Below are 14,667 nucleotides of genomic sequence, written 5' to 3'. Positions count from 1 at the left end.
GACACCCGATGTGGGTGGTAGGAACACCCAGGTGTCTGCAGGGATGTAGTGTCGTAAATTTAAAAAAAACTGAAAAAAAGGTGGGAAAGCTATGGCCTGTATTCAGTGATCAGTGTCAGGCAAAACAATCAACAATGGAAGTAATAGTCGGTTATATTTAGGAAAGGTATTTAAGGAAAAGTAAGAAATATGACACATTTATGGCCAAATGGAACGATTTGATAGATGTTTAGGCTGCAACTAACAAATCTTTTCCATCACTGAATAATCTTTGGACCAAAGGGATTCAAATGAATTTGTATTTTGTGGTCTGTATTATTAAATGCGTGTGTACAGCTCCCGAGCTCCTTTTGTACGGGCTGCCCCGTTCAGCCTTGTGTGTGTTTTGTTTAGTCTGTGTTCCGGCTCTTTGTACACAAACCCATGCGACTAACAATGCCAGTTTGTGTGCTTTCCTGTGCCTTTTGTTGCCACTGCGTCTCTGTGCCCCGGCGTAGCATCCACTCGTTGTAAGGTCGAGACAATAACCGCGAGCAGAGTGCCGTGTATCTGCGCCGGCTTGATCCCGTGGCCCTTCCTGTTGCCTTTATCACCCCTTCCTCGTTCTCCCCCATGACCTTTGACCTTCTCCAGCAAAGTCTGGTCGGCCTGTCATGTCAGGACAAGGCTGGGTTTGCTCCCAGCCTTTTGACAGGAGTGTGTGAGAACCCGCTGCTTTCTTCCCCCAAATTGTCAGGAGGCGAGTAATTCCACACCGACAAATACCAATACAATCAAAGCAGAAGTGTCATTTAACAGCTCGCAGTACGCTTTATTTATCATGTTCGTTTCCTCTTCGTCTGACTGGGACAAGGGAAGCCAACTAATGTGAAAGCTGCAAAGACAAACAAAGCCAGGGCACCCTTTTGTTAGAAAATACTTATATAATAGGACCATTTTAGGTACGCAAATGCAAGTGTTTAATGAGTGTTTGTCATCATCAGGGTTTAAAATGTCTTTTTTTATCTTTACTGGCATAAAAAATGTCAAATGAATGCTTTTTATAGAGGCTGAAATCTTGAATTACCAACTCTTTGTTAGTGAGCTCTGGTGTTGGTTCTTTTCCTGTTGAATCTTGTAGCATGATGGTAGCAATCCCCTCATAAGTGACTAATGTTAGTTCACTCTTTTTGGCGTTGTATCGTGGGACACATGGAGTGGACCGGGGCTAAAGAGCTGCAGAGATGTCCCAGCGTACAAATCGTTTCTACGGACTTAAGACGGTTACATTTCCTCGCAAAACATTTAAATGAGAATAATTGTGCAAAAATCAGCATTCACTCCAATATCATGCGTGAATCATATCCCAATTGCAGTATCAGTCAAAATAATCGTTATCGGGTATTTTCCTTTATATCGTGTAGCTGTAAAATCTTCTGTATATGGTGTTAGAATATTTTCTACAAAATGCCACGGTCCCTGCAACACCTTGTGTTGGCTGGACAATAGAGGGAGGTTTTGTAACGGTAAACTGGAGGCAATCCACCCATCCATCATTGGCAACCACTTGTTCCTGACGGTGTTTGCGGGGGGCTGAGCACAACTGACATTGGGCGTGAGGCAAGGTAGACCAGTACACGGTAGTCTATCGCAGAGCACATAGAGACAGGCAACCATTCACACTCACACCTACAGGCAATTTAGAGCCATCATTTAACCTAGCAGTGCAGATACGAGGAGAACATGCAAACTCCACAAGGAAGAAGGACTCAAACCAGGAACCTTTTTGCTTTCAGGCGACAGTGTTAACCGCCACACCACGATGCCTACTCGATCTCTGAAAAAAAAGATCTCAGGAATCTTGAAAATGCGGTCCTCTGCACAGTGTTGTAGTGTTAGGTATCAACAACCAGTGTTTTGAATTCAAAAGAATTAAGATTTTTTTTAAGATACTACAGTTTCATCTACATCAGCAGCTGCGCGTGCAACAAGGCAAGTGTCTGGCAGTCTGAACGCAGGGCTCAAAAGTGCAGCTTCATTAAAGACCGCAGTGACTCAGCTACTCATGTGATGTCGCATGAGTCCGCGTATGTTTGGTCTGAAGACCCGGGAGCTTATCAGACCTCTGTAGATCGCCTGTCTTAGCTCGAGGCTACGTAAGACGGTGCTAGCGTAACACACCCGCATCTCTAAACAGTTGGCGCTGCAGTTGATTCGAAGGTAACGCAGGTGTTTTGATAAGCAAGGACAATGTGTGCAATAAAAAAGACGATATTTCTGGTTATGCTGCATCGTTTTTGATCATGTTCTTGACTGTTTTAGCCCTGCAATGCTAAATGTGTGGCTCTTTTTGAATGCAAGGGGGGGAAAGGAAGGCAGACGTGACAAAGCATGTCCTCCAGCGTAGACCAGGAATGTCAAGAGCAGCAGAGAGGAATAATAATGGACGATGTATTGAATAGTAAATGATTTTGGACACAGTCTGGCTTTTTATTGAAGTACAACAAAGATTTGAAATCCAAATGCTCAAACTTCTGTCACCTCTCCAGGCTAATTTATGTCAGAGCATTTAAAAATGGGAAATACAGTTTGGATATTTTTTTGTTTCCCTTTCTGTTGAAATTCTGTTTGTGTCTGAAGAGCAGCAGACCTTCAGCGTCGGGCCTGAATTGTCACAATGACTAGCAGAGGCCAAAACACAGAAAGATCCTTTTTTCAATAATTTTCTTTTATATCTTTGAGTTGTCAAACTTTCATTTATGACATTGAAACTGCTTTTTTTTTTTTTTTTTTTCAATTAACTTGCAGACCTGGAGCTGTGGTCTTTGTGCTGAGGAAGAAAAGCAGTGAGAGGGTACAGCTTTGAAACATTGCGTGCGTTCATGCGATTTTTCAGATCACCTTGTCCGGTTTGAAACGCGTGAAAGATAAAAAAAAAAGAAGAAGCTTTCAGCCGCGGTCCTTGGAGCAGAGCTGGGAAATGAAACCTTGCCTGTCCGTTATTGTCACTGCGGAAAGCTCACTCATTTCCCAGAGATATTATCCTCCCCCCTGCCTCCCTTCATCCCCCTCCCCCCCCTTACATTGTTCCCCAGGATCAAGTTCATGGAGGTCGGGGCTGGAGGAGGGTAATGGGACCCTTGTCCCTATGTCTCAGGGCAGGTTGAATAGGTCTCGGTCCCTGCCCCCAGCCCCCATACAGGCTCTCTGAATAGGACCCCTCTCCTTATTAGTCTGGTCTCCAGTTTCCTGACGGTCCATATCCGTATTTCAAAGTTCACATCCATGTTCCCATAACACCCCACTGCTGGACCTGCACCTGCATGTGATGAATGTCGTAGCTGTAGTATTTGTGAGTAGTAGCACTGTGGTGTTTTTTTCAAAGCAACAACAACAAAGAGCTGCCACAGCTTCAGGTACTGTGAGCTTTTCTGCACCAACCTGAGGTTCTTGCTCATTGATTTAGTGTTTTTTGTTCTGTAACAAAGCCTCACCAAGGCAAATTTTAACATGGGCACCTGGGCAATGTTCGGAGTATCCGGTCCGGGGGTTTCCCTTTCACACACGCAGCACACAACTGGAGGGAGAACATGGGTGGAACATGCAGCAGGGAGGACGTGATGCAGGTAACAGCGCAACCATGGAGACAGCTCTTACTTTGGTCACAAACAGCCGAATTGCCTGAGGATTTTAATGCGTCAGTGTGTACTGACAGAGGTGCCTGAATCTCGTCGTCTCTCCAGTTAGACATTTCTGTGGCCATCTTTTTGCAAATCAACCTTCTTCCTGTTCTTCACTGGCGCAGATACGTGTTGCTCCACTGTTGGCCGCGGCGTGATTTAAACGTCATCAACATGCCCAATAAAATGTAGCTGTATTCACAAATGAGCCCACTCAGAGATTACCCCGTCTTTGTACTAAAGAGCTGGGAGGGTAAACTCAGTTTGATGTCTGATAATGTCTAGATAATTTCAGGTTTGCAGAGCATAATGTGAAAAGGTTTAACATGTTTAGTGATCTACGATATGAGCTTTTCAAACGATTCTGGGGGCGTGCATTTATTTTTGTGTAATAACTGAACATACTTTCATGCAGCCTACGTGATGCTCCCAGTTCATTCAGCTCAGTGTCACAGGGTCAACAAGAAATGGTGCTCCTATGTTAGAAACTAGAGCAGCGTCCGTTTACAAATCAAATGTGTTGTTATTATTAAATGTGCAGGTTTATTTAATGCAACTGTTATTTTCAAGTTCATCTCATTCATCATTTTGCTGCAGACACACCAACACTTTATTGTGTGTTAAATTGTTTTTACACTTTGCCAATATTAATTGCCCTCACTGCAGGGGCAGGACTCGGGACAGAACAGAGTCACACTACCGGACAGGCAGTTTCTGTAGTCTGTGAAGTCTGGGCTAATCCAGTGTATCTCCAGCTGCAGAGAGAGAGAGAAGGGGTGGGGGGGGGGGGTGTTAAGAAGGAAGTCTCTCAGATGTAATGATAGCAGGGAATACTGTACTCTGAACATCTCCGCTCTCATCTGATTTCCTGATACAATGTTGGGGTACTTGCCGTTTCTCTTCCTCGTCTTTCCTCCACTCCCCGCTTGTGTTCACATGCGCTCAGACCTGCACGTAGCGGATTGCTGGAAGCTACCAGGTCGTCGAGAGCAGCTGCGTTGGCTGCGAAGCGTCTGCTGGCTGATGTAGCGGTTGTTTTACATTATCGGCCTGCAGGTCAAACTGCAGCTGGCTGCATCTCAGCGTGGAGACGAACCCTGGGGAGTGTGTGTGTGTGTATATGTGAGTGAGTGTGTGTGTGTTAGTGTGAACCCACCCGTCCCCATGGTTGTAGCCTTTCCTAAGCGGGCTAAGTCTGGTGGCTAACCCTTAGCGCCTCCGCGTTTGGCAGCATGACTGCAGCGAGATTAATCCATTCCACACTCCATCAGTCACTAGGCACAGGTTATTAGTGCTGGGGCAGAGCAGAGCACACAAACACACACACACACAGACACGTACACACACACACACACACACACACATACACACACACAGCCCCTTCACCCTTGTGACTTCGCCTTCTACCTTGTCCCCAAAGTTTGCAAAGGTGGCCTTGGTGTTGAGAGGCCATTTGTCAAAACCCAGCCAGAGTCTCCACTTGGCTCCTTTTAATAAGGCTACCTGGGCTCTGGGAGTACACACACATACATACACACACACACACACACACACACACACACACACACACACACACACACACACACACACAGAGCATGCACTCCACTTTGCACATACTCATACAGCTCTGAGTGTCAGGTGGTGCGTCCCGCGGGGCTTATAAAAGTCCCATTAACATGGCCCTCCTCATTGGTTCTGACAGGTTGATCAATTAGACCCCTCCCCCCGCTGACCCTGGGGCCGCTCTGACTCAGAGGTCAGACACGATAGATCGCTGGACCTGCACACACAAACACACACACACACACACAGCCATACTTCCCTCTCCCCCCTCTCTCTTTCTCTCCTGTTATCTCTGGGCTGGTCACAGTGCAGCTTGTTCATTCGGTCATGTGTTCAGAGCTGGGCTGATATCCCAGGGTGCAGCTGTTCTCCGGCTTTTAGGTGTTGGATCGTACTTTACCTGAGACATGTTTCGATCTTATCTCTGCTCTCGACACGACCAAAAGTGCTCTGTCTCGCCCTGCAGGGACACGTCTGCGGGTTGTATTTCCTCTTCTACAGACCGCATGTGCTCGTAGAAACAAGAGGATTTCTGACTTAGTTTTTAAGCATTTTTGTCTCTTTTTCTTTCTTTTTATTTAACATTTACTCAAATAGATTTGGGCATAATCTCCCATTAGTAATAGCATTTCATTCAGCACCTTTGTTTGCTCAGATTTGGTGACACTGAGACTTTGCTGAAATGGCAGAAGAGTAGGAACAGGATCTGTTAGACGATCACTAAACTACTTTTATTTTTGCATTGAAAAACGATGAACGACAACTGAGCCCCTGAATCTAAAGCCAACAGGTCTTGCTTGCATCGCAAGGTCTACTCCCTGCTGTTCTGGTTGTAGAAATGGTTCTCTGCGCCCTGTCTAAGGGCGCACTCACACTGTCCATCCGTACCGTGCCCAAACAGGTTTTACGGGTAAAGCCTAGTTCGTTTGACCAGTGTGAGTGCAACCGCACCGCGCTTAGCCAACAACGGCCCGTTTGAGAGAGGTGGGCTTTTGTAGAGCGTGTTTGCACATGTACAAGCATGAGCGTGCGCACGTGTACGAACACGAGGCCTACTGCAGCCTGTCTAATTCCTCGCCGTATCATTGCCGAATGTGCAAAAGGCTGCTCAAAAAGGAGCGTTTTCCTGTTTGCTGCTGACGGACCGATGTTTCATATCACTGATACTTAGGATAGAAGCATCTGGAAACAGTGTCACAATCTGTCGAACACTTTGTTGAAGGTTATCTTCTGAGGTTGGACACTTTCTGGGTTTGCAGACCCCCTGCAGCAACTCTGAGGTCCTCAGACCCCCTGTTGGAGATAACTCTCCTGAATACATTACACAAAAAAATATCTAAATCTGATGGGTAGATTAGCCTGAAGTTAACTGACCAGGGTGTCTCATGACTGCTAAGACTTTAAGACTGTCGATCTTGACCTTGGTGAATATTTAGTAAATGAATCCTCAGTAAATCCTTCAGTCTGTCTTAAACATGGACATTTCAGCTTCTACAGGGTGTAGTCGGGTACTTTAGGACCTTTACTCTCTCTGTGTCACTACAGACAGAGGGATCGCCTCATCTTCCCAATTTGAGTGATGGTTGTTGAGTCTGTATTGCTGCTCCACCTTAGCTGTGCTTGTTTCTACTGTTCTGCTGTATTAACTGCCATAACACATAAGTCATATTCACATTACTATAGATATTATTATAGTTACTGGAAGTGTGTCTCTCTCTGTCTATCTGTCGGTCTTTTCTCTCTCTCTCTCTCTCTCTCTCTCTCCTTTTCTTCTTCTCTCCGGTGCAGACAGATGTGCGTCCTCCACAGAGCTGGGTCTGTCTGATGTTCCTGTCTGTTATAGTGAAGGTTTTCGTTGCCACCGTACTCTACGGGGGAATTGTTGGGTCTATGTAAATCATAAATAAGTCATAGAGTGTGGTCTTTACCTACTCTGTAAAGTGTCCTGAGATAACTTTTGTTATGATTTGGCACTGTAAATAAAATTGAATTTAATGGACTTGGTTCTCAGGTTTATGTTGAATGAGACACAACCAGAGGAGGCTGAGGGTCTGTACTGCGTTTGGTGAACTGCTCGCTCTGCACAGAGTAAATGAAGGTTCCCGTTTGTTGGGCAGAAAGACGCAAAAGCATTGTGTTAAAAGTGAAAGTGAGGAACTAGAAACAACCTCAGAGGCTTCCAGCTAAATGATCAGTAGTTTAGGATCATTCCTGTATTCTTCCATTTAACAGAAAGTTAATTTAATGCCAGAGAAGCAACACACACATATGAATCAGTAAATGAGGGTTCTGTAACTGCCAGGTGCCAAGACCTTTGAGACAAATGCAGTATGGATCTGCCCGCAGACTGTTTTAATATTTGATATATTATAAATACCTGTTCAGATGTATTTTAGTTTAAACAAATCCACCAGTTTGCAGCTTAAAAAATGCATAAAGTCTGATTATAATGTTATTCCGATGCCAGCATCTATCACAATATGGTAAACGTTTGCACAGTCACACAAAAAATGATTAAATTGACATTCAGTCCAAAACTTATTCTGTTTTAAATCAAAGTTTATGATAATATGATCATAACAGTCAAACCCTAGGAGGCTCCAAAATAGAGCTATGACTGACTATTATTGTAATTATTATATTATGATTATAAATTAAACTCCAGATTTCGGTGACACACAAACGTCAGATACACTTTAAACAGCTGATTCAGTGATGGTGCCTGAAAATGGTTAAAATTATAGGTTAAGTGAGGGAGGAGTCGGATTAAAAGAGGTGTAATGTGTTTGTGTGTGTGTGGGGGGGTGTATCATAGCCTGTCTGGGGACCCAGAGGGAGCCGTTCGGAGGAGCAGAGAGGTTAAGAGTGGGTTCACGCCCGGAGAGACGCCGCGCCGCCGTCCTAATGATGTCCACCGGCCTAATTGAATATTGACGTTCTGCACACGAGGGCTAAATGGCTTCTGTCTGCTTCACCTCCTGTTGGCTGCTGATTTTTTTAACCTGTTTCCACTGTTTGATTCCCGCGGGCTGTTAAATGTCCCTGTTACCATGGTTACCGACTCTCCGTCCCATTTGTTTGATTCTGTTTTGTGCGTCGGCGTTTGCGTTTAAAGAAGGTAGTTTTGTTTTACTTATGAAATAGTTTCTTAAAGTAAGTTTTCTTGGAGGTTTGATGATGCTCTTGAACGCCTCGGCTCCTGGCGTCGACACACACACGCACACGTGACGAAACCTTCCGGCGTCTTCCCTTGATTTTGACTTCTCTTTTCCGTCTTTCTTTTATTTCTCCTCTCTGATCGTCACCTCCTTCGTCCGTCTTTCTCTTACTTCTTTCTGCTTCTATTTCCGTGACGGTGTTTTACTTCCCACTGTGCCTGCCTCCAGACGCTTTCTCCTTTGTTGCCACGGCGACACGCTCCAGATGGCGAGTGTCAAGGCAAGACTGGGCTCCGAATGTAGTCTGATCATAGACACGCACACGCACACACACACACACACACACACACACACACACACACACACACACACACACACACACACACACACTGGTCCACATATACACACTCTTGAGAACAGACTGAGACACTGGCAGCGTACATTCTGTTCAACACTCGCATCCTACTCAGATGCTGGTGGACATGCACTCTGCCCACTATACACACACACACACACACACACACACACACACACACACACACACACACACACACACACACACACACTGAGCAGTACAGTATAATAAAACCTGTGTCACAGCCACACAGGAAACAATCTTTCCTTTATGTGACCGGGATGTCATTAATCATGGTGGAGGTTAACAAATGCACTTGCATGGAAGGTATATTTCATACGCAGACAGCCAACAATGGGGCCATTGTGGCGTCGGGATGCAGCACCTCGCTCTGCATTCAGTCAGGACCTTTTTGGTTGGCTCCGGATCCATGGCTCATGTCAGGGGTTATGCTTCATCTCCCAGATGAATGTGTTCATGCGGGAGAAAACGTGTGAAACAAGGAGCGAAATCAACCTTCCAGCTATTTATTTATTTGCGCCGCCTGAAACCACGATTTATTTTTCTGAATGGGGCGGAGAAAATAAATGCGTTTGGCCATTTTTCAAAGTTGGGCCTGGGTTCCTATTAGTCAAAACCAGAGCCAGACAAATACCCTGCCTGTGCTTTCTGTGTGCACTGCTGTTAGTCACTGCTTTCTAAAGTTTCTCCACACCGCAGCAGCAGCAGCAGCAGCAGCAGCAACAGCAGCAGCAGCAGCAGCAGCAGCAGCAGCAGCAGCAGCAGCAGCAGCAGCAGCAGTGGCACTATTTTCCATCCATGAAGTGGCAAGTCTTCCCAGTAATCCATTAGACTTCCATTAGCTCCGATTTGTGTGATTAGTTCTAATTAATCAGTTCAGTCTGTGGCCTTCACTCCCCTGTGCGCTCCTCACATTTCATTTTTAACCTCATTTCTCAGCTCTCCACCGAGCGAGAGAACGAGGCAACGACTGAGCGAGCAAATCAAAGAGCGAGCTTCAGGTCCGCCGCCTCCTTTTCTTTTTGCCGAAGCACACAAACACTCAATAAGCCCCCAAACTGGTTGAGCCGGTGCTCCAACTGCATTATAATGTTCTTTTCTCTCGACACGCCGAATTAATAGGATTTTTTTCTTTCTTATTTTGGATACTTCAGGAGCGCGGTTGTGTTTTAAAATGAACCAAGAGGGGATGGAGATCTCGTGTTTTACACACCTTGAGTGCGGCTCGGGCTCTGTTTAGCCCCCCCTTGGCCCTCCCGTGGAACAGTATGTATTGATTAGAGCCGGAGCATCCATCCCTCACTGTAACAAAGCCTATTGATGTTGGTGAAGCCCTGATTTCCCCCTTGGTCAAATATCATACGCAGCACCATCGCTGAATAACTGGAAGCTGCTCCCAACTCCGCGGTCCGTCCCAAAGTAAACCTGTGAATCAGAAATCATCCTTCCATCAGCGACTCTTCTGCTGCTCTGTGCTGCAGAACTCAGAATAAAATGAAAAGATGTATTTTCCGGGGCCCGTTGCAGTCGGTCAGCGTATATACGGAGGTATTATGCGGTGATGATCTATCTTCCTTTTCTCCTGTTGTCAGCCTTCTTCTGCCATTACAACTATTGTGATAAATGAAGGCTCAATTCATCAACCGGCCTCTGCTCGATTTTCTTTTCCTCCCCCGACCCCGCTCCTATATCTCACCTCTGCATGGATCGCTTTACTTCTTCATCGGTTTTCACCCCCTCCGCATCCATCCATCCATCCATCCATCCCTCCCTCATTCCCACTCTGCCAGATCGAGGCTTTCTTTGTGTCTGCTGGGGAAGGCTGAGATGCTGCCTGTCACCCTGGAGCTTGCAGACTCCCATCCAGGCTGCCGGAGGTGGCCCGGGCTGCTGTCAATCAATCCTGCAGCCCCGTGTGGCAGAGGGGGGGGATGAGGGTTGACACATGATGTGGCTCCCTGCTGTTTAGAAATTCACTTTTTTCTTCTTCTTCTTCTTTTACTCGTAAGGCCTGTGCACTCAGTCGTATCGTTCTGGCTTTTTTAAAATTAATTACTCTGATTTTGACACTTTGAATTTAATGCCGCTGCTTTTGGTGCATCAAATTAAGCGCTCCCCATTCACGGGTAAACAGTCCGACCAATTGCGGGACTTTATCCTCGTGAGTTTTCACTGCATGCTGTGCGCAAGTGGACACAGATAGACTGCAATTGTATGTCTTATTTTTAATGCATCCTGTCGTGGGATCGTCATTATTCCAGGTTCTACGTACAGTATATTTTGATTTTAACGTGTGCGTTTGAGTTTATTTTCGCTCAATCTGAAATATTCCCACTGCATTACAACACAGTGTTTATCATTTAAGCATGTAGTCCTGTTTGCTGCACAGGTAATCGTAGAGATACAGTGTTTATATATGGGATTGTCTTCACTGTGTGATCTGTCTTGATATTGTGTTGAACATGTCCATTACACCAGCCCATTCACAGCCCTAAATCAAGTATAATCAATATTTTCATATGAGAAATAGGTTGACTAACTTTGTATTATGTGAAAGGGCTGGAGCCGGCTTAAAAATGCTGATGGATTAATGCTGATGTTGCTCTGTGTCCTCTGCATGTGTAAATAGGCATCTGTTTGCTGACGAGCCTCAGGTTTGTGTCTGTAACTGGCCGAGAGAATCACTTTAAAGTCTTCTGTGGAGTTCTCTTGTAACCAAACGAGCGCACCGATGAGTGTATCCTCGAGTAGAGAGAGTACCAACGTCGCTATCAGTTCTGGTTATCAGGTTGATTCTTTATCGATTCTCTTACTGATTCCTCATCAGTTTTCTGTGTGGAAAAAAGTCGGCTTACACAGGTTTTTTCGGGTCAACGCAACTCTTTTATCATCTCAGTCTGAACACAGCAGAGATGGGATGAGAGTGTGTTTGTAAGACGGAAGAGCCGGTTGTCCACTGAGTGAAGGGTCGGTGTTTCGATCCCTGGTCGCCTGGGAGGAGACATTTAACAACCTGATGGTTGGTCAGCACTTTGCATGGTAGCCTGTTGCCATCACTGTGTGGAAATGAGTGAGTGAAAGGCTCAATTGTAAAGCACTTTGGGTAAAAGCACTTAATAAATGTCGTCCGTTTGTCGAGGTTCTCAGGTTTTCATCTGCTAAACCTGCGTTAGCTCCTGAACGTACATCAGCGTCTTTTATGTGGAGATTCAGCATGAAGCTGTAAAAGCGGTTTATGAAGAGAACCGAGTAAATAAAGACAAAAACCATTAAAACAGGAGTTCCTCGCAGCTCATAAGAAACATCGCATGCAGAAGAAAAAGGTGCATAAATCCAGTCGTATACATTTTGCTGCCAGATATCAATTTAGCTTTATGCCCTCATCACGGTGTGTGAGTCTCCTGAGCAGCGTTAACGTGATCTCCGTCCCTCCGTCTCTGCAGGACTCCGTGGTTTAACGGCTGGGGGTTCAACCTGCCTCGGGGTCAGTCCCTGCTGGATAAATGGAACCTGGTCCCTGAAGGCATCGACATCCTGATGACCCACGGACCTCCACTCGGTGAGTCCAATTAACCAATCACAAGCCCCTCATCACCATATCTAATGAGGTTGTGCCTCATTATTTAAAATCGGAGTCACTGGAGGCATCGCAGCAGGCCGTGTGTGTGTGTGTGTGTGTGTGTGTGTGTGTGTGTGTGTGTGTGTGTGTGTGTGTGTGTGTGTGTGTGTGTGTGTGTGTGTGTGTGTGTGTGTGTGTGTGTGTGTGTGTGTGTGTGTGTGTGTGTGTGTGTGTGTGTGTGTGTGTGTGTGTGTGTGTGTGTGTCCGTGCGTGTGTGCGTGCGTGTGTGCGTGTGTGCGTGTGTGTGTGTGTGTGTGTGTGTGTGTGTGTGTGTGTGTGTGCGCGCGTGTGTGTGTGTGTACATATGATCTAAATCCAAATGTATGTGAGTGAACACACCAAATACATGTCCTGATTGAATATTTGTGTGTGTTTCTGACTTTATGAAAAAGAAAATGCATATTATTTGGTTTACACGACAGGCTTCTAGCTGTTTGGGCCCCAGTTGGTTGGTTTTCTTTTTTCTTTCTTCTGCGCTCTCCATCTGGCTTTATTGAGTGATTTCCTTCCCTCTCGCCTTCGGAAGGTACCTGCTGCTGCTGCTGCTGCAGCGGCCGCTGTGGCCGTTTGATTGCATGGAAACTCGATTTTGCAGCAGTGTGACAGACGCTGCAAACGATTGCAGAGAGACCATGGGAGAAGAGAGCAGAGCGGGGGGAGGGGGGGGGGATGCTGAGGATGTAGGGTGCCTCTCCAAAACCTGGGAAATGGAAAGACAATCATTGTTGCACGACTGCGGGAGAAATGTGAAGAAGGGTTTTTCATCTGCCAGGATGTGTTGAGATTTCTGATAAATGAATAAAAGGCAGTGGATAAACAGTTTGCACCGATTCACAGTTAGTATCAAGAGGTCGTTCTGAACTACAAAAGGCTGCAGTTATTATGAGAACTGTAAATCTGGTCCAAAATGTTCTTTTAGATCCTGGATATGAACTGAACTAAAGTCGTTTCATGCGGATTTATCATTTCATATCTTAACGACCGTATATTTAAGCAATAATTGCGATTAAATCACAGCCAACAGGCGTTGTTCAGCCCGATACACGTGTTCCCTGCTAATTAAATTCCTGTGTGAATTAAATATTTCACAGATATTGAATACGGTGGTGTGGTGGTCAGCACTGTCGCCTCACAGCGAGAGGGTTCCTGGTTTGAATTCTGGCTGGGGCCTTTCTGTGTGGAGTTTGCATGTTCTCCCCGTGTCTGCGTGGTTTCTCCCTGGGTTCTCCGGTTTCCTCCCACAGTCCAAAGACGTGCACGTGTTAGGTTCATTGAAGACAGACTGGCGTCCTGTCCAGGGTGTACCCCGCCTCACGCCCGATGTCAGCTGTGATCGGCCCCCCGCGACCCCGACAGGGACAAGCGGTTGAAGATGAATGAACCGATATTGAATATGTTCTCAATTTAATAGTATTTTAAGTGTAAAATAGATACAAACATAACATGCCTGGATCAGAACTTAAAGGGCGTGTCGTCCACGTGACGTGAATATGGCCGTCACGCAGCTCGGCCGTTGGTTTTTCAACATTGTGATAGAATCGATATATAGAAAGTTAAATACGCAAGACATTTGTAGAGCATTTGACGCCGTATATCATGCCCAGCCCTATATGATCAATGTTATTTTTACATTTTTAGCAAAAATAATCACAAAACTACTTCACCTTTTATGACAAACGATGGCAGAAAGCAACCCAAATCTGCTAGAAAGCAAAAAATGATTTTTGCTTTTGATAAAGTTTATTTTCTAACTTAAATCAAATGACAGGAATCAGAACAAATGCATTTTCTCCCCCTTCCGTTTCTCCCACTATCAGCTGTTTTGCTGCACCCGGGTCTAAACGCCACCCGAGGCGTTTGTGATTGGTTTAAAGAAATTATAACAGCTCACAGGTTTTTTTCCCCATTTTCCCGTGTGTCCATTGCTCATGATTGTTCAAACATGAAAGAGTCACTTGATATGTATCATTCAGACCAGGAGTGTTCTGGGCGAACTGAGAGTTTACAACTGAAGTGTCCGTTTGTTTAGGTTTCCGAGACTGGGTCCCCAAGGAGCTGCAGCGGGTCGGCTGCGTGGAGCTGCTCAACACGGTCCAGAAGAGGGTGCGACCCAAACTTCATGCCTTCGGAGGCATACACGAAGGTACGGAGAACAAACGTCCAGGTTCAGAGATGGATCAATATGAAGGTGTTAGGGGTGGAACGGTTCACAAAGTCCACTGTTCGGTTCTTATCACAGTTTTGGGGTCACGGTTTTTCGGTTCGATTCCGTTGTTTTTTTCTATTTCTTTT

At 45.6% G+C, this 14,667-nt stretch overlaps 1 protein-coding gene across 1 annotated transcript in view; it reads left to right on the top strand.

The window, feature by feature from the left end:
* The window catches only part of mpped2a (metallophosphoesterase domain containing 2a), a 78,652-nt gene that overhangs the window by 62,205 nt on the left and 1,780 nt on the right, over window positions 1–14,667 (top strand). Inside the window, exons 5-6 of the mRNA XM_083940284.1 lie at window positions 12,200–12,315; window positions 14,405–14,518. Coding sequence (XP_083796410.1) covers window positions 12,200–12,315; window positions 14,405–14,518 — 230 coding nt within the window. The remainder of the gene's footprint in view (window positions 1–12,199; window positions 12,316–14,404; window positions 14,519–14,667) is intronic.

Source organism: Echiichthys vipera (assembly GCF_963691815.1).
Source record: "Echiichthys vipera genome assembly, chromosome: 1".
In the NCBI taxonomy this organism is placed as follows: Eukaryota; Metazoa; Chordata; class Actinopteri; order Perciformes; family Trachinidae; genus Echiichthys; species Echiichthys vipera.
Note: the sequence above shows the minus strand (reverse complement) of the source record. Positions and strands in the feature narration are given on the sequence as shown.